At 39.3% G+C, this 21,274-nt stretch overlaps 2 protein-coding genes across 2 annotated transcripts; both read left to right on the top strand.

Moving 5' to 3' along the window:
- The first annotated feature begins 1,309 nt into the window (after positions 1 to 1,309).
- On the top strand, positions 1,310 to 8,021 carry LOC135467620 (cytochrome P450 4F2-like). The gene is made up of 6 exons (XM_064745398.1): positions 1,310 to 1,350; positions 3,985 to 4,186; positions 4,871 to 5,075; positions 5,523 to 5,650; positions 6,696 to 6,821; positions 7,916 to 8,021. The coding sequence occupies exons 2-5, from the start codon at positions 4,019 to 4,021 to the stop codon at positions 6,798 to 6,800; spliced, it is 606 nt and encodes a 201-aa protein (XP_064601468.1). The 5' UTR covers positions 1,310 to 1,350; positions 3,985 to 4,018; the 3' UTR covers positions 6,801 to 6,821; positions 7,916 to 8,021.
- Positions 8,022 to 10,039: 2,018 nt separating this feature from the next.
- LOC135467619 (cytochrome P450 4B1-like) lies at positions 10,040 to 21,274 on the top strand. The gene is made up of 7 exons (XM_064745397.1): positions 10,040 to 10,150; positions 10,362 to 10,494; positions 10,759 to 10,882; positions 11,251 to 11,446; positions 12,288 to 12,370; positions 17,773 to 17,838; positions 19,085 to 21,274. The coding sequence occupies exons 1-7, from the start codon at positions 10,145 to 10,147 to the stop codon at positions 19,185 to 19,187; spliced, it is 711 nt and encodes a 236-aa protein (XP_064601467.1). The 5' UTR covers positions 10,040 to 10,144; the 3' UTR covers positions 19,188 to 21,274.

The raw sequence follows: 21,274 nt of genomic DNA, 5'->3' as shown, positions 1-21,274 counted from the left end.
GCTTTGGAGCATGCTCGAGAATTTTTCACAGAGACGATGACGTTTAGTTTTATGGGTGGGGGAAGCAAGAGTGACCGGCGTAGACCACCGATTTTTGACTTTAGTGATGAATATTACCGTTGGTGTGATGTACAGATATGGACACCATTGGTGTGGTCTTCAGCGAACGTTAGTCTGCGCAAACGGCCCGCCGATTATCACCAAGACCTGTCCAAAGGCGGGTTTTAACTCGTTCCTTCTTGCGCGGGACCAAAAAGTTAAGTCTTGCTTACTGTGACCTGATATGCATCGATATTTCAGACAAAAAAATTCTTTTTTGTGGCTCATAAATGCATATATCATATATATTTACCAGGTTTCATGTTGATCATTTTCTCTTTTCATTAGTTTTGTTTCCTGTTGCTTTTTTCAGTTGAGATTTTGTGGTATTATGATTTTTTGGGGGGGGGAGAGAGCTGTGTTTTAGGTTATCACCTTGGTGGAATGCCGACATTCCAGTTTGTCTGTGCTAGGCCTGTACTCATTAGTGAGGGTTTTATTTATTTAGTAAATAACAGCAACCCGACTATGTATTGACCAACACCGACCTTCCATGTCAGCAGCCATTTGCCTCACGGAAGCAAGGAAACGATCGCATGACTTTACACCCGAATAAAAAAACGTCTAAACAAGACTTAAAACAAAAGAAATACAAAATTTATTTAAAAGAAAACTCCAGTCCGATAAAGGTATAAATGTTAAAACAGAAAAGAAAAATAAGACACAAAATTAAACGTATGGCATATGCACCGCAGTAAATTCCCTGTCTTCGAAAATGACGAATTTAAGATTTCTCAGCTTACAAACGTTTACATTCCCGACAGATTTTTCTAACCAGTGAGACCGGTAGATCCAGGATCAATCCTTGGTCGAGTCACACCTAAGACTTTAAAAAGAGGAAGTTGTAACTTCCTCGCTTGACGTTCAGCATGAAGGGGATAGTGCAACGACTGGTTGACCCGTATCAGTATAATGGCTCGGGCGAGACGGCTTACTTGCCTTCGGTAAGTCGTCTCAGTGATGCAGCACTAAATAAAAGAGCGGTGGAAATCCGTCCTGCAACAAGGAGGCACATTACACGTGCATGCACCCTAATGATTCCTTCGTCGTCATATGACTGAAAAATTGTTGAGTACGACGTTAAACCCCAAGCACTCAAGCACTCTAACCAGTGAACACGTTTACCTCCCTTTAGAGTGTTAAACTAATCATTCAACATTTGACCTGAAAAGACTGAGGGTAAGAACTAGGCCGGATGTAAATCGTGGGCTGTCACAAACCCTCTCAGCCGTCTGCTGTTGTCTGCTATAAGTAAGTGTTGTTTGTAAAACAGAAATTGTGTGTAAGATTACATCTATGGTAGTTTCAACATCGTACGCAAACAAGTACGTACGGTACCCACTTTAGTCTAGGGCAAGCAGTAGCTATTGTGTAAAGGCCTTAGTAATATTAGCCGTCTCAGCCAAGCGCATTATGAGTCAACCCTACCTAAGCCTTAGTCGGTTTAGTTTAGGAGGTTTTGACTATAGGTCTACTGTTCACGGTCAGTCTAACAAGATTCGACATAACTCTCCCATGAGTTGTAACTAGCTGTGGTATCCTCATCGTTCACAGTCACAATTACAGCAGATTTAATGTGGTCATTTTTATATTGGTTGGCCTACTCGGCTCAGAGTGACCGTGTTAAGTCTTCACTATTTAACTGTATGTACACGCGCATGCTTCAGGGTTCGTCCAGGTGTATCCGTGAGAATACGGTCTATACGGGTACTCGATTGTATTTGACCCTTCCTTTTATCCATACGCTTATCTGATCAGTATAATGTGTAGGCGCCTCCGTGGTTCAGGTGGTTAGCACGCTAGCGCAGCGTGATGACCCAGGAGCCTCTCACCAATGCGGTCGCCGTGAGTTCAAGTCCAGCTCTGGTTCAGTCCGTGGGAAGGTTTGCCAGCAACCTGCGGATGGTCGTGGGTTCTTCCGGGCTCTGCCCGGTTTCTTCCCACCATAATGATGGCCGTCAGCGTATAAGTGAAATATTCTTGAGTACGCTGTAAAACACCAATCAAATAATTGAATAAATAAATAAAGTGTTATGTCCTGCAGTAGCGAAAACGGAGGGGCGATAACTCTTAAATAATACGTGTGTTTGTGATTTATGTTGACACCCTATCCTAGGGTACAGCTACAATATATTAAAGGGCGCCTGAAACAGGCCCCATACAATATATGTTCTAGAACAGGCCAAATCTCATTTTTTTGCATTATTTCATGCAATACAGTTTGTCACTGAGTGGTTAAGATGCTTAACTTTAAGTTACAAGAACTGTTCGTTGGGCCATGGTGACATGAAGTGGTGGACGACGCTTGTGTCGCCGTTTGCTCAGTTTATTGGCAACGGCTTGTCTCCCACCTATATATAGTGTGCATAACTGAATACTTCACCGGCCGATGGGGGTTAGCGGGCCAGGACGGCCCAATAACCCAGCAGCCTCTCCCCAACGCTTACAGTCCGGTAGAGTCTATTTATCTTTATTTATTTATTTGATTGGTTCTTTTACGCCGTACTCAAGAATATTGAGTCTATTTATAGTATATTTACATTTAATATTTCACTTATGCGACGGCGGCCAGCATTATGGTGCGTGGAAACCGGACAAAGCCCGAGGGAAAACCTCGACAGGTTGCTGTAGACCTTCCCACGTATGGCCGGAGAGGAAGCCAGCATGAGCTTGACTTGAACTCACAACGACTAAATTGGGTAGGGTCATTACGCTGCGCTAGATCGCTAACCAACTGAGCCACGGAGGCCCCATGATCTTATGTAAGATCTTCTTGTAAGATCACCCGAGTACTGCCTATTGGCCTTGTCGTTTAACCTGCTGGACGTGAGATAATTCTTAGTAAATTGTATGTATACCAGAAGAATTGTAAAAGCTAAAGATGGCCACTTGTGAGTTCACCTAGCTAGTTGACTGTAGCTTCGTTTAACGCATGTTGATTAATAGTTTATTTAGTTAACCATTTACTTGTATGACCGTCATGTATAAAGACGGATTTCGCTGACAATATTTTACTTATTTGACGGGGTTGGGTTTATGGACCATGTAAAATGAGCACGTCAAGCAAACCAGACTGAAACAGCCGCATCTGGCAAGTTGCCTGACGTAAAGCCACAGGGAAACTCCGGATGCTGGTGTCCAGCACCTGAGTTCATTCACATCAATGAGTATAACGGACCGCTTGGCCATCTAGCACCTTCACAAAGTCTGACGTTCTTTTTTGCTGCGCTGCAATAGGACCCTTGATTGTTTTGAACATTACATGTAGTTCGGTTCAGTTGTGCAGGTTATTCTTAACTTGTTGAGTTTTTCAGTTCTACCCAAAACAGGCAAAATTCTGATATATTTTAACTAGGTGCAAGATAATAGTGCAGAAATGTATAGTGTATCAACAACCTAAAATGTCCGTGTGGCAGTATAATCCAGTCAGTGCTCCTTCACGCTTCAGTTCGAAGGCAAATCTTGGACCCAATTTCCCATGTGTAACCTTCATTCACATGTTGCCATAGATATCTAAGTCATGTGATCATGTGACCCCAAGTTTGCACACTTACGATACTCTGATTGGTCACAGCAGCCCCTTTGTTCTAGCACTTCAATGGTCGACACATGCCACATGTATTTCAATTGAACTCGAATTAACCACCAGATACCAGAGTCAATCCAGAAGAGAGCGAATCTCTGGTAGTCTGCGAATGCCTTCAAGGGACAGCTGTGCTTTATTTCGGAATTATTGATTTGACCATTACCGGAACTTGAAGAAAAAGGGGGACTACCGCTTTCCTCCAATCGGTTTTCCCAATCTGTAAGTATGATGACCGTCGTAATAGTAAATAAAGAAGGTAAATAAAGAAATAACACAAGGTAAATTGTTTATGTTTTCAGAGTTAGGACAGTGTCAAGTCCTAAAGATACAAACATGGAAGTCAACCTTAATTTGGGTGTGCTCAGTCTCATTCTGGGTGCAGTGGTCACGTGGCTTTTATACCATATCGTACCGTTCTACATTCAATATAGAGCCTTGAGGAAAGCAGCATTACAGTTCCCGTCCAAGGAGAGACATTGGTTTTGGGGAACACTGCATCATGTACGTAACTAATCCTTATAACGGATTCTGTGTTCTTATTGGACTACACTGTAGTTGTCAAAAGACAGACAACAATACTATTTTTAAGACTGATTAGGTTTTTCAAGGACAGACATGGTTTGGTTGAAAGCTTCATCATGTATTTAATGGTTTGAAAATTCGTAGTTTATCATTATAGGATATGAAAGTTGTGCGTTGTATTGATCAGTACCGAAGGCGACACCCCAACTCGCTGGTTTTGTGTACCATATACACAGAAGCCGAAGTGTGTTCAAATGAAGCACACATCAAGCACATTGAATGTGAGGTATTCCTTGAACAATGTGGTTTAGAATAATACTACAGCCTGGAAAGTAAAATCAGAGCAGCGACGACAGTGTCATGGTAGGCAAATGGTTGCATGTATAACTGGTGCAAAACGGCCTCTTGTCAGTTCACCTCTTTCGGTTTTTTTTTCTTCTAACTATTCATATAAATGTTTAAACAACAGCAGTTTATAAGCAACCTAGCAGCATGGCTCAGCAGGATTAAGTAAAAAAACTTGATAGCGCTATTATTTGTTTTAGCTGGTTAGAAATATTCAAAATGCTGTCTTGTTTCACTGCAGTTGAGAAGTTTTGGTATCATTTTTTTTATTAAATTTAATTTTTAATTAATTTACAAAAATGGAATTTTTGTATGCAGGCAAGAGCAGGAGGCATTGACAATATGATCAGCCGTGCATTAGAAATGGCCCGCGATAACAACCGAGTTTTCGCCACCTGGCGGACTAGTTTACAACCAGTCTTATTCCTTGTTCACTCCGATACGATTAAACATGTGATGAAAACAGCGGAACCCAAAGCTACCAAAATGAGGTTCGACTACTACCTCCTCAGACCCTGGTTAGGTAAGCTAAATAATCGTTGTACAATTTAAGTGGGACTTCTGTAGGTGAAGCAACGCGGGAGTAATAATTGGATTTCTAAATAACCCTTTTCATGGACGTATCGGTTATAGGCCTTTGTACAATGTTAATTATGAATGTAACACTTTGTAGCAATTGCAGGCAATGGTTTGGCTTTATTGATTTTCACCTAGGATATATAAAATATAATAGTACATCTGCAAAGCTGTAAAATATGTTTTTCCAGATGTAATGATCATCTCTTCTGGGAAAACATTTTTAAGAATTATAATATAGGCCCTTTTCATCAGATGTGACAGAGGATGTAAAACACCTTCAAATCTCAGAACCCATTCATTGGAATAAAGAGCATCGAAAAACTCCTCGCTTTTCTACATGAGGAAACTTTATGTCGCCTCTTAACTCTGCCTCCATTTTTATGCTCATCAGGAGACGGGTTACTGATCAGCAGTGGCGCTAAATGGGAGCGGAACCGGAAATTACTGACGTCAGCGTTCCATTTTAACGTTTTGAGGCCGTACGTAACGATCTACAACGAGGCTGCCGACGTCCTTCTGGTATGTTTTACACTAACAATATGTTAAACTGTACGTGAAAGTTCCTGCTACCTGTATATAAGCCGATGGATGTAATGTAACACATTGTTATAGCTATATTCAGGCTTATCTAAGCAGGATGACAAACATTTTCTTGTATAAGAATCATCTTATACTGCAATCCCTTCAGAAATTTATTCTCATGGGTCATATTCATGTCGTGCCCTCCTTGGCCGAGTGGGGAGAGTGCTAGCGTAGCAGAATGAATCAGCTATAAACTGTTGTTTTTCTTAACTTATCGCCTAATCGGCTATCTCTAAAATCACTCATACTCACTATAATTTGCCTTTAGTCAGTGACAGGTAACAGCAAATGCTCTACACATTGATAAGTCTCTATTATTGAAGGAAAAATGCAGTTCGAATACTTTTTCTAAATATATGATGTTAAACTTATTAAGCCCGTTTTTCAGACATATACTCCAATGCCTCGGTTGACGTCATAACTATTCAAAACCATTGGCATGCTGGATAATGGGGGTGAAGAGTAATGCGTTACCATAGCAGTCCCATCAGCATTTAGAGCAAAATCCACGCAGAAACAAAGCCTATAGTGCTGCGAATAAACTTTCTCTTTTTTCTCTTATTTTATAACAAAATTTCCTAACATTAAACTCTGACGCCGTACTAGCGTGAGACCATATGGTTACTAGAAATAAAATAAATTTCATTTTGTATGGTTGTTTTCTACCAAAACTTAAAAACGATTTAAAACATGGCATTGTAAAAAGTAGGACTTAAAATGAAGTCAATTAGACATTACGTAACATTTATCTCACTCCGCCAAATTATGCTTGACAACGCCCATTATTCAGATTGTCACCCAACGCACCTCTGACAAACAGTCTTCATGGGGTTTAACGTTAAGATTTAAAGCAGAACCTGAGGGTTCTACCCGGCTTTTCCCACCATAATGTTGGCCGCCGTCGTATAAGAGAAATATTACGAATCCGGCGTAAAAACCACAGATAAGTAATAACTATTTTCGTGTCACATCGGTTTAACAGGCTAAGTTGGAACGACATGTCGAGAAGTGGGGAATCGATCGAAGTGTTCAATCACATGGCGTTGTACACCTTAGATGTGATGTTACAGTGTGCCTTCTCCTATAAAGACAACATCCAAGACGCTGGGTATGTGTTTTGTATTGACTACTTCCTCCTTGGGATCCCGGGCAAGGCTGTTAATGTAATGCAGCGATCTATGTGACACAGCTAATATCTAATTCTGCTTTGCCCTGACTGTATATGGACTGTATTTTATCAACATTTTGCTTTAATGAACAGCTGCAATTGAAGCGCAACTGACATACGTTTATTTGGATTCGAGCTGTAAATTGTCCAGGACTGCGAACTTGAAATTTGAATTGTGTGTCATGCCTGGACTATGGAATGTCTTCTCTGCATAACTGAGAGCTGCTGACTCTTTCCCTCTTACTGACTTCCAGCTTCATGTATTATTTATAATATTTCTTACATATTCCTTGGAAACGGGTGTTTTAGGTTGTATTGGAAATACGTGCGATTATCGACTGAAACGCCCCTCTTTGGCCTGAGTGGTATAAGAAACTTGACTCTTAGATTCTCTTGTGTCTTTGAAGAGTTACATGTAACTTTAAACCAATTAACGTATCACACTCTCGTCTCTCCAAGTTCTAGTCTTTTGTTTTGTTGTGATACCGCCGCATATTTTTGTGTATCAGATTTTGATACAAAATGTACTGAATAGTGAAAAAAACAAGGCAAGTTAAGGCAAAGCAGCGACTACAGTGTGATTACTTGATTCTGATTAAGTTGCCAAACTGTTATCAATTGACTATTGGGTAAAAGAGTTCGAATCCAACTGATGAGGTACGCGAGCTTTTCCACTCGGGTTCTGTCCGGTTTCTTGTACTCATAAACGTTGGGATGGATATATAAATGAATTATTTTGCTGAGTACGCCGTAAAACACCATTTATTTATAAATAAATAAATATTCTGTGATGAACACAATCCTGGAAATGTCACTTTGGCCATCTTATGGATGCTATATTGTTTTAAATGTAAGACTTTGTCGGTTGTTCAACAGCGCATTAAATTTAACCCAGGCCTAACTATCAAAACCTGTTTTATCCTTTAAAACAACTATCAGGGTTTTAATCCAGACCAATTGTCTTTTGAAACAACAGGCGCAGGTGTAATCAACTCGTTACAATATATCCATTTCGATTTCTGTCTTTTTTGTAGAGAAAATCTTCATCCATATGCTAAAGCTGTCAGGCGCTTGGCGAGATTGGTACTGGAGAGGACATTTGTAAGTGCAATAACTTTGTACTGAAACCTTTGTGTAGCCCTTTTACAATTTTGGCGATTCAAAATCACAACCCTCATTGGTTTATTCCACTTTTTTGAATTAACCTTTGTTGCTTCGTGTAAAACGGTCTCGTGGTTCTCTTATCCGCTGCCTGATGTCGGCACATGACGATTGCGACAATAGCAAATCTATATGTTATAGGTTACACCAGATTTAAAGAGATTATTGATGTGTGGTTGGGTGTTGGCCTAAGACGTAAGGCGACATAATCCATATAGATCGGTACAGATGTCCTTCCGTGAATATTGCACCAACGATTTTTTTCTGTTAACTTCACGTGTGCTTAAATAGTAAATAATTCGTCTAGATTTGTCATTTTAGAGAAAATTTTATGTGAACAAGGGTATTAAATGTTGTTAGATCATGCCATTCAGTAACAGGGAAAGCAATGTTCAGCAAATGTTAAGGGTGGTGTTTAATAAGCGCTACATGTATTGAGCTCAAGTTTTGCACACACGTAGAGCGCAATACCGCAAAGGGAATGTTCCATCGCTGTGTGCATATTAAATACCGTAAATTACAAACTTCATGACTTGGCGTGTTGTGTATTAGAATGTTCAACAAAATGTTAGGAATCGGTATCTTAAAGTGTATTGTAATAAATGTTAAAGTAAATGTGAAATGGTAATATTTAGAAAGGTACTATATGTATTGACCTGAAGTATTAAATGCATATAAAGCTCAATGACACAAGGGGGTGTTTCATCGCAAATGCTCTGTGTGCGTATTACATACCATGAATAACAAACTTCACGACTACAGTACTTTATTTATTGAGCTGAAGTTTTACTTTCATGCGTCCTCCGATCGGCGTGCTCTTTTATCAAGTTCTATTACCCTATGCCATTGACTTTAGATAATTAGTTACTGTTCGTTATTAATACTCGCTTAAAACGATTGTGTACAAATTTGCGCATCAACAGTGACATGTGTATCAGTTGTGCACACATATATACACAGGTCACTTTGGATGTGGCACATGAATCACACAATTATGTAGATTTGCATTTTTCCACAACACTGTGTACTGCTGGTACACAAAATTATGTAGATGTGCATTTTTCTACAACACTGTGTATTGCTGGTACACAAAATTATGTAGATTTGCATTTTTCTACAACACTGTGTACTGCTGGTACACAAACTTATGTAGATGTGCATTTTTCCACAACACTGTGTACTGCTGGTACACAAAATTATGTAGATTTGCATTTTTCCACAACACTGTGTACTGCTGGTACACAAAATTATGTAGATTTGCATTTTTCCACAACACTGTGTACTGCTGGTACACAAACTTATGTAGATGTGCATTTTTCCACAACACTGTGTACTGCTGGTACACAAAATTATGTAGATTTGCATTTTTCCACAACACTGTGTACTGCTGGTACACAAAATTATGTAGATTTGCATTTTTCCACAACACTGTGTACTGCTGGTACACAAAATTATGTAGATTTGCATTTTTCCACAACACTGTGTACTGCTGGTACACAAAATTATGTAGATTTGCATTTTTCCACAACACTGTGTACTGCTGGTACACAAACTTATGTAGATTTGCATTTTCCACAACACTGTGTACTGCTGGTACACAAAATTATGTAGATTTGCATTTTTCCACAACACTGTGTACTGCTGGTACACAAACTTATGTAGATGTGCATTTTTCCACAACACTGTGTACTGCTGGTACACAAAATTATTTAGATTTGCATTTTTCCACAACACTGTGTACTGCTGGTACACAAAATTATTTAGATTTGCATTTTCCACAACACTGTGTACTGCTGGTACACAAAATTATGTAGATGTGCATTTTTCCACAACACTGTGTACTGCTGGTACACAAAATTATGTAGATGTGCATTTTTCCACAACACTGTGTATCACTAGCAACACTGAGTAGTTCCTATATGCGATGATTAAATTCAGCCAAATAGTTTCGTGTTATCAATTGCGTTCTTCCATCATGCTACAGGCGTCCCCATTTGTACATAGACTTCTTCTTTTCACTGAGCAAATTCGGCAGAGAAAATCAACAGCACCTGAATTACGTTCACACATTTTGCGAGAAGTTGATCCGGGAGAGAAAAGAAATGCTGGTAAGTCAATAAAATTTTATGAATAAGAGGTATCCACTGTCGTGAAATTAAGCAACGTATAACTAACTTTCACGGATTCCAAAATATAGCACTCCCTGTTTCAGCTGACACGATTGTTTATACTTATAACATATTTTTCTTCTTGAAAGGAAACTAACACAATTTTTCAGCTTACATCACTGCTTACACCAAATGTTTTAATGTAAAATAGGACAAAAATCCTGATGCTCCCAAAAAGAGCCATCTGGATTTTCTCGACATTTTGCTGACTGCTGAAGACGAGCATGGAGTTGGGCTGAGCACGGAAGACATTCGTGCTGAGGCCGATACGTTCTTGTTTGAAGGTAGGTCAATGACTCTCCAAGGGTCTCCTATTCATAAGAACATGTATTTTATATATCCTGTAAACCTTTGTACTTCGGAATACACTGACTGTGTACATTGGTATATTTGCCAATGATGGTTTAAAATGCGATAATTTCATTTTACATGCACATGCGTAAATCCACGGAAAACCGATAAATACAATAGAATTGATATAAATAGTTTCTTTTCCTCGTCAGAGTACATGATTTTCTATATACTTTCACTTCGTACTGCTCAAATAGGTCATGACACCACTGCCAGCGCCACCTCGTGGACATTATATGCGTTAGCAAAATACCCGGATATGCAGGAGAGGGTCAGGGAAGAAGTTGACGAGTTGCTAGGAGACAGGACGTATCTGGAATGGTAGAGAATGGTTCTTCACTTCATGCGCACGTGAAACTACTGGAATGTCCTTGTATGTAGCCATCTTTAATGTCTTACATATAACTAACAACCACTTCACAACACCGTAAATCATATTTTTCACAGCTTTCCTTGTCAATCACAGCTTTCCTTGTCAATCACGTCACATTTGATATGGTGCTTGACTAAAGTGCTGCATTAACACTAAAAGGGGAGGATGGAGGTAGGTTGGCATCAGTATCAGTTAATTCTAAGTGAAAACTGTTTTGCGAAGCAGACTCCAGGTAAAAAGTACATTATGTCACTTTATATGGCGCCTTGAATCATGAAAAATCAAAAATATTTATAGGCTGCTTTTTGTGTTTTAGGAACGACCTCTCTAACTTGAAGTATACATCGTTGTTCCTGAAGGAGGTGCTGCGTGTGTATCCGCCAGTCCCGGTTGTCTCCCGTCAGACGACAAAGCCATGTGTCATAGATGGTGTGACGATCCCACCAGGCATGGTCCTACAACTGGCCATCATGCTGGTCCATCGTAATGCGGATGTCTGGGAAAACCCTGAGGTAGGGCCACTTGACATATGCAAATTTATATTACTGAAGATAATAGCGCAAACAACTATACACAAAAAGTGTAAACGAAATGGAAGCGGGAATCTTTCTACCTGAACACTGCCTGAGTTCAAAGCTTTCGACCCTTTGACCCTTTCCAGTGAAACATCCCGCTCTTTGTGTAAGTCGGGAGAATTAGAGGGGAAAAATCTAAAAGAGCTTACATGTACCTTACTGCAAGCTATGAAAGACCAACGTAAAGGCGAAAAGTCCTAAATGGGGCGTAAGGTCTTCCTGCCTAAAGGCTGTGTTTGCACATCTATATGGTAGCATATAACATCACTGCTCCACAAGCACGAAAGATAGAGGATACTCTCACCATAATGTTGACCGCCGTTGTATAAGTGAAATATTCTTGAGTGCACCAATCAAACAAATAACATCTGAACAGTAGTGAGTATATGTAGGCCTATATGAATAAAGGGGGCCTCTGTGGCCGAGTGGTCAGTGCGGCGCAATGACTCAGGGAATTAAAGCTGTGAGTTCAAGCCCAGCTTACCCTGGCTTCCTATCCGATCTTCCAGAAAACTTGCGGATGTTCGTGGGTTTCCTCTGTCCATTTTCCCCACTGCATAATGGTGCATGACCGCCGTCGTGTAAGTGAAATGTTTTTGAGTAGGACCTATAAGGCTGATCAGTTAAATCAAATCAGTGTATCAATGAGTAAAATCTTAAATCACGTATAGGTAAACGGTAAATAAAGATAGGGTTATCAACTATCTTATTAGCTTACAATTGCCGATACCGTAATGAGCAATTTTGCTAAAAGCTGCATGAAACGTTGATTTTTCAGGAGTTTCGACCCGAGCGGTTTATGTCAGAGACTTTCCTAACCCGAGACCCGTATTGTTACGTGCCGTTTTCAGCCGGACCAAGGTATAAAATGAAAAGATAGTATCGAATTTCAATCGTATATCTAGATACACGAGTCCTGACGCTTTATGTTAAAGTATTGATTCTTTTCCCCTCGCTGGCGTTTGTCGTTTACAAATATTTTGGAAAGAAAAATAATTTAAAATTTGGTATGCATAGGTGCCTTTCACAAAAACTTGAAAGCTGGTACAAACTGTACATTTTGCAAACTTAAGTTGTTTTTTAGAAAAAAAACAAAAGCGTTACCGATTATTATATCGTCCCAACATCCATAGCGTTTTCGCCTTACACAGCAGGGCACAAGAACATACATGTGCAATCGGCTGGTTTTCTATTTCTTCCACTTTAAGAGACATTGTTCGACCATCATCAGTTTTGCTTTGATTCCCACGTGATTGCTATCATATAAAGGCCAATACACATTTCACTTTATATATACATATATAACGTACAGTATATGGAACTACTCAGGCTAAATTAAGTATAACTGATCATTCCTTGCAAATCGTTTAGAAGCCAAGTTTATCGACAACGTGAAGCTAAAAGCTCGGGAAGTCATGTTTCTGATCAATGGAGTTATCATAATTAGAGTTTTAGTCAAAAACGCTTCAAGGTGCCGATCTAAACAGACAACATTGTCCTAAACGCAAAAGTCGTTGATAACACCTTTTCCAGGCGCAGTGTGTAGTACAAACATTCATATTTCTTGCTGGAACATAAAATGCTATTTAACCTATTTGGATGATAGTCAAAACTTTATATACTCAGCATGACCAAAAGTTTCATGTCGCGTTACACAAATGACATGTTTTTCTCCACTCGTCAAATAAAACATAAAGAAAATAAAAAAGTATATATAAACTCATACGCAAAATAAAGAATAATACATGTGACAAAAGACAATCTTCGTATGCTTCATGCGCCCACAAACTTAAGATGGTGTAGTTGGTGGCATGGGGGCGGGGGTGAGATGATTGAACTTACCAACTGGTTCTTTAAGTATGTCCATTTCAACCGCTACTGTAATCGGCTCGGCACAAGCACGATCGATCGCAAAGGGGTAATTAAGGTAACTCGTGGCTGTTAGCTGAATTACTTTTAGAAACGTTTCTGATCAGTGTATATTACGCCCATCGCGACTGTTTGCTTCGCGTTTTCGCCCTTCATTTCATTGGCCATGAACGCAGCAAGCGGCTTTCCAGTGATATCTCTTTGAATACGTTGGACCAAATACAAACCTCTCAGTGTCCTCTTGTTTCAAACCGCGATTCAGCGAACCTACTTTTGACGTCGTGTTGTTTGCCATGTGACAGGTGTCACGTGATCCGATGGTGCTTTTTCATTGGTTAACACGTACAACTTGTTGGATGAAAATAGAGCCGATTCTGTTTGTTGCAACTCGCATGCAACGTGTTGCATACACTTAAAATTGCCGCAATTTCTTGGTTTACACATGACAATTTGTTGCATACAACTAATTGATACAGTGAACGGGCCTTTGGTGAATATTTATTTTGTAAAGCGTCACGCCAAGTCACACAAGTAAGTTTGATAGAGGCAGGCGTAACCTTTCAGCCCTCTCTATTTGGACTAATCCACTTTAACAGTGCGCGTTTTTGGAGGGGGTGGGGGGTGGGGTGGTTCGTGTGAGCTCCATTCCGTGCTGCCTGACAAAGAAGCAAGATGAGCCGGGTAAAACCACAATTTTGATGAAAATCGCAGCCCATCCATTAGATTGTTTCAAATTATTCACACTTTCTTCTTTTGTGATTTGTATTATGCAAGACGAAGTTACTTACATTTCTTGTTCATTATAAGGACCAGGCGATACATTACTCAACTTGTAAAACATCCTCTCCCAACTCTTCATATTTTGTCGTCAGTGCATGTACTTTATTCTTGGTTTCCTGCATATTATATTATCATATTATACATGTATAATACAAACAGCGAAGTTGAAGCAAGATTTAAGAAATCAACTCATTTCGAGTTAGATACTAAACATATTAAGTAATATCTTGGACGTGAAAACGGCGTTTCATTATTTCTCAACTTCTTTGATTACTGACTATAGACCCATAGTATGTGCAAATCGTACAGCGAGTTCGCAGTTCGGACGTTGCAGTTCACTCGGAAGTCACTCTAGTCACATTGATTTCTCAGCAATCACTGTGTTATTGATACACTGCACAAACAGCGGAAATGAAATATGTTATACCTTCGGCAAAAAATTTGTTTCGGAATTTTGTAGCATTTATTACCAGTTCCTCAGATTACAATACAGGGGCAAGAATCAAATAATACACAAAATCGCTTACACAAAACTACCACTCCTGACAAAGAAAGCATTCGCCGAAGAGGAACGCACAAGACACGTATGCGAAATGAGACACACAAAATTTCGGAATACCTTATGAAATCTTCACATCTCGTGAAATCTCCCAAAGTCTCTTAAAAATTCATGACATGCTGTGAAATCTCGTGAAATTTTATGCAATCTCGTACTACGGGCGTGAACGGGTGTTGAACGCGGACGTTAACGCCCATGTAACAGCTTCAACTTTTTGAACTTTCGTTTCACTGGAAATGGAAAATTGATTCACTTTGTAAAATACTCGGTGCAATAAATTCATCTCACCGCTAAAGGAGAACCCAGTAGTGAAATAAAAACCAGCAAAATCAGCCAGTAATGAAAAAATCTCATTTTATGTCACAACTGGTTGTTCTTTACTTCAGGACTGGCATTTCATAACTGGTTAATTTTTATTTCACTAGTGGTTTTATTTCGTTACTAGGCGCTTTCTATTTCACTACCGATTGTTTTTTGTGAGTTGTTTTATTAAGGAATTTTGTGTCACCACTGATTGTAACAACATCCGCAATAGCTAGGTCAGCACTGCTCTCATCTTAGAAGCCATCGCTACAAAATTGAAGAATAAAATCCAGCGGTAGTCGAATGCCTACATCAGCCTCAGTAGTGCCTAGAATAATTTCTGTCTGTTTCAGAATTGAGCGTGAATCTAGCTGTACCACAGTCCTATTGTAATTTTTTGTAAACGTTTAAAAATCACCACCATATCCCTTCCGAAGGCTCGCTCCTGAACGAGGCCGTGCATCTGCAGCCAGGCTATTTAAACTGCGTCGCTCCAGTTCCTTGTAAATTATAGCTAGAGTAAGCGTGACGTCACCCTGCTCTAGATAATAGTGACGTTCTGAAGCTGTGTCAAGACGAAGTTTCATTAAATTTGTACTGGGTTAAAAAAAATCTAAAAAAATATTTAATGCCGGTTTAAGATATTTTGAACGGTAGTCTTTCAGTGGACATAAACATTAGTCAGGTGCTGTCTTTCATTTGAAATAAATGTGAAGTACATGTAAACATATAAAATAATGAAACACAAACTTGTGTTGAACCAGAATGAGGTTATTTATGCATATCTACCTCACTTGTTTTGGTATAACAAAAACCTTTGTTATATTGTGTGTAACATCCGACGCACCTTGTGTTCAATTCTTTGAACAGAAGACCTTGTGTTAATTCAACACAAGATAGAGTTGTTCAAATATGACAAGACTTTTGTTGGAAAGAAACTTCATACAACACAAGTGTTTTTGTGTGTCCGCTCGCCGTCGACCGCGTTTTATCATCAAGGCCCCTAAATCAGGGAGACAGAAGGGAATCTACAAATTCATTTTCAAAGACCAGGATTGCACTTGCAACGTGTGTGCCACGTGGATAGGGCAATCAAGATATCATCTAAGTGGTGGCATAAATAAGTCATCGGATGATAGCTGTGGTGAATCCAGCAATGTGTGAACCTTCGTGAGATATTGTGGCGAAAACTATAAAGCTGACAGGCCCGATCGAGTTAATGAGGCAAACAAGTCCTAACAACAAATGACGCCCAAAATCAGAAAAATTCTGACGAAACAGTAACAATTTTAAATGTGCATGGAATGGAGAGCGATATTTACACATAACCTTCCAGACCTTCCGTGACCGAGAGGTTAGCGTGCTAGCACAGCACAATAACCCAGGTGCCTCTCACCAATGGGATTGCTGTGAGTTCAAGTCCAGCTCATGCAGGCTTCCTCTCCAGTTGTACGTGGGAAGGTCTTGCAGCAAACTGCGGATGGCCGTGGGTTCCCCCCTCTGCCCGGCTCCTTTCAACCATGATAGTGGCCGCATGTGAAATATTCTCGAGTATGGCGTAAAACTCCAATCTAATATAAATAAAGAAACATAAACTTGCTTCGTCGATTACGATGGCAGTTATTTGTTTGTGGTGTGCCTATTTGATGTTAACGCCAACTCGGCCAATACATAGCTACAGAAATGCCATAGATAAACCATATCTAATTTGCCATACACGTTATAACTCTTCCGGTATCCCACCAGTACACTTTAGCTTTTAAATACATGAGTTGTTATAAGCGTTAATATGACAGTCATCCCTTTAAATGCTCGTTTCCGGTACACGCGCACCTAGACTGTTAGCGAGAGCTATAGGTTGTCTTACTTGGATACGGCATTGTGGCAGATGTTTTGAGTACGCATGCGAACACGTGCACAGAACTGGTAATGTACACGTGACAGTGTAAAATAAATGGCGATTTATTTCTATGTTTCATCACTGGTGACTTTTGGCGACAGCTCAGTTTTATTTTTTTCTGTACATTTTTTTTTGAAGATTTCGACTTGACACTACGTCTGGGTCCATGTTAAGTCTCATGTGTCATAAATGAACTGCTCAAACGTGCGATAATTCTCTCTGACTGGTAGTACCAGTGCTTGAGAATAGAACACGTGCCTTAAGACCCAGATGTGCCATGCTCACATTAGGCTTTCAGTTGACGTCAGACTGCAATTGATTATCCATTTACTTATACGTTAATGTCCATGTAGTGGTGCTGAGAAGTCACTAAATCTCCAAGATCCATCCCATCTTAGCCTCGTGGTTAAAATTTGAGAGGGAGCGGGACGTGGCGGAGGGGGTTAGGACGCCAGCGGGGCGCAATTACCCAAGAGTCTCTCGTCAGTGCGGTCGGTGTGAGTTCAAGTCTAGCTCATGCTGGTTTCCTCTCCGGCCGTACGTGGGAAGGTCTGTCATAAACCTGCGGATGGTGGTGGGTTTCCTCCTACCTTAATGCTGGCCGTCGTCATATAAGTGAAATATTCCTGAGTACGGCGTAAAACACCAATCAAAACAATAAATAAATAAAAAAAATTAGACGATGTAAATTTAAGGCCTCTCAAACACAAGCGAGGCCTCTGGGTGTCACCTTGATAACAGTGGTTTAAGCAAAAGCACATAATTTGAACTGCTTGGTTTGGAACTTTTAATGACCTAGGATTATTGTGAGCATCACGAGATAACATCCATGCATGTGTTCTTAAATTTCAGAAATTGTATAGGACAGAACTTTGCGTTTAACGAAGAAAAAGTGGTTATATGCCGAATTGTCAAAAAGTGAGTGCAATTCTTTCCAAGTGTAAGACTTGTGAGTGATTCTGTTGGGTAGGGTCCCTTTCCACAAAACGATTGTGGATTATACATGCAATACCGAAGGTTTTTGGCACAAAAAGTCGATGAACGCAAATGCTCTAGAATTTTTATCATTATTTTAGAAAAGCCCAAATAATTACCTTTTACAAATTGTCAGCCTCGTCTATGAACGTGTTAACGTTGGAAACGGGCTATTAAGTTCCCAAACTTCATGAGGGTTCGCATTATAACTTTTTCAAACTTGCACTATAAATAATTCAAGTACGAGTCTGAAAATTATTGAAAGGCACATAATTTGAACTATTCTTGGTAAAGAGAGAAATTTGATTTGCTTATCAATTATGGAAGCCGGCCTCAATAGCACAGTTGGTAGAGCGTGCGCTGCGGGGGGCGGTAGATCCAAGGCCAAACGTGGGTCGGGTCACACCTAAGACCTTAGAAGAGGAAGTTGTAACTTCCTCGCTTGGCTTTTGAGCATGAAGGGGATGGTGCAACGACTGGTTGACCCGTATTAGTATAATGGCTCGGGCGGGGCCGCTTACTTGCCTTCGGTAAGTCGTCTCAGTGAGGCAGCACTAGATAAAAGAGCGGTGGAAATCCATCCTGCAACAAGGAGGCGCATTACATGCGCTCTAATGATTCCTTCGTCGTCATATGACTGAAAAATTGTTAACTACGACTCCAAGCACTCACTTACTCAAGTATTGAATTTTTGCCAAAAATCCCCGGTACATCCTGTTTAATATGTATATGATATACATGTCAAAAATGCATTGTCTTGATAGTTACAGTTATCCCAAAATCTTTTGTGTGGAATGACCTGTGTTCGATTCCACAAAGCCGTTTCCGACTAAATGCCAAAATTTTAATACTCTTTATGATGCTTGGTTTCTGGTACTGAAAGTTGAAATTTGGACATGTTTCTCTTAATATAACATTGATAAGGTGGACAAAATGTTAAGGTGTTAATCCCGAAACTAAGCTTTAATAATGTATTTCAAATTTTGACTTAAGTCAGAAATGGCTTTGTGAAATTGGCCCCAGCAGTGAATATCTACAAATATCTGCTCGATGAGAGGTGCATGTTTAATAATCTGGCTCTTAAAACAAATCCGTTTGATTTAACATAAGCCAAATAACGATAAATTTATTTGCAAAATACAAGTACGTATACCGCATTTAATAAAAGATTCTGCTTTGATGTTTATAGGTTCAAGATTGTGCTTGACGAGTCGCATCCCGTTACCATAGTACCAGAGCTCGTGCTTAGAGCAAAGGAAGGCATCAAACTCAAATTTATTCCACGCTCGTGACTTACCCCACATGTTTTCAGACAAACATCATGTAATTTCTTCTTGCACTATTTCTGTAAATAACTGAGTAATTTATTCGCACATAACTCAAAAAAGACAGTTTTACAGCAATGTTCATTATAAAAGAAAACACAGAGTGAAAGCAGAGCATTGACGACAAAATGTGTTAGTCGACAAGTGATCACACGTATAGCTGGTAAAATCTATTCTCGTCAGTTTACATAAAATGAGGTTTGTCTAACTGTTCATGTGAGCCCATCCACAACGACTTGGGCGATTCTTTTCCATCAACTACATTTTAAAGATTTATTTATTTATGTGGTTTATTAGTGATTTACGTCTCAATCATGAGTATTTCATCTCTAAATACATGCAAGACAGAGACCTACGAGGAGCCGATTGCACCAGGTCATTTCAGACTAAAGTCGAAATTTGAAATATTCGTTCTTAAAAGCATATTTTTCGGCTGTAGAAATCAAAATTTTGTCCAGCTCATTAAAATTGTCTTAAGACGAATTTGTCCAAATTTCAACTTCCAGTATCAAAACTAAGCATTGTGAAGAGGTTTTAAATTTTGAATCCGTCCCTCGTTTACACGGGTGGCGGGAAAGTCGGGGCTGGAGAAAACCACGACATTGATTGTACAAGACAAAACCTCCTTCTAAGTCGCTGCCGGATATGAGTTAGAACATTGTAGAAACAAGTTTTGAAATACCAGCCAGATTTGAAATAGAACCAACTTTTGAAATAAACATTGACCAGTTTTGAAATAAGTTTCTGTTTTAAAAAACAAATTTACCAATTTTGAAATAAAACAATCACTTGTATCCTAATTCGTTAATTTGTTTCCAGACGTGGAACTTGCTTCTAAAAGTGGTCGATTTGTTTTTCAAAATTACCTTCATTATTTTTCCAAAACAGAAGTTAGTAGTATTATTTCAAAAGTGGTCTCTATAAACCTCATGATTGCTTCTTGGACTTGTGGCAAAATGATGTTTCGCTGTAAACCCAGCTTGTTTTATACATATGACGGAAAGTGTATAAGGGCTATGTATAAGGATATAAGAGATTTTAGCTTCTACTCCTAATTTAAAACAATGATGAGGCATTGCCACTGCCTGTCGATTATTTGGTTATTTTTTGTTGTTGTTGTTATGTGAATTATGTCATTTATCACCATTGTGTTAATTTATCAGAAGTAGATGAACAGAAAGCGCTATGCTCTTTTTGTGATTCCCCCTAAATGTACATTGGCGCATAAATGCTTGGAAACATCCAGCTGATCGGATGTGTCTTTACTTACAGGCAATTGCGCCATTGGTGCATTCTGGGAAATGAAGAACGAAGGGTTTGATTTTTGCGGTAACATGCCCTCGATAGCTGTAACTTTATACAATGTACTTATGATATTATCTAATAAAAGATATTTATGCTGGGATATCTGCGTATATACAGAGTTATGCAAATTACATCAACAAATGTTTTACACTGCTAAAATGACACAATTTGTATAACTGTCAAATTTATAATATATACCAGCGATCGTTTCACATGTTTTCTGGGATATTGTCTCGTTTGTAACGTGCGCATCTGGTTTTGATTGATATGGCTGCGTAATCGTTTGTGACTGATATGTGTAATCCTATGTGCTTATACTTGTTTCCTTCGGTAAAAAAATATGATAAAAAATACCTCACTTTGTGCTGATTTTGAACAATTTCGTGCAAAATATTACATTCTTTGGTGTATACTGAAGTAGTGGCTTTTAGTGCACGGGCAAATACACATTTCAAGTATACTAAATAATATTTCACGAGGAACTGCACGAAAAACACTTCAATTCGCGTGGTGCATTGGTAATAGCTCTATGTGTTCTACTCTGGGAAAAGCAAAGGGTTTAATTTACCCTCATTAAGTGCAAATTACACCACGGTGCAATACTGATTTTATTTGATACAAATCTGAGTCATATAGGTGTCACATCCATTTCGCTTCTTGACCGTAACCTGGCTGGGTATAAGTAAGTATATTAACAAACTCTGAATGGTATGTTATATGGACAAATAGTTTATGATTGTATTTCTGTC

The sequence above is a fragment of the Liolophura sinensis genome, chromosome 6, assembly GCF_032854445.1.
Source record: "Liolophura sinensis isolate JHLJ2023 chromosome 6, CUHK_Ljap_v2, whole genome shotgun sequence".
Lineage (NCBI taxonomy): Eukaryota > Metazoa > Mollusca > Polyplacophora > Chitonida > Chitonidae > Liolophura > Liolophura sinensis.
This window is presented reverse-complemented; position numbering and strand designations above follow the sequence as displayed.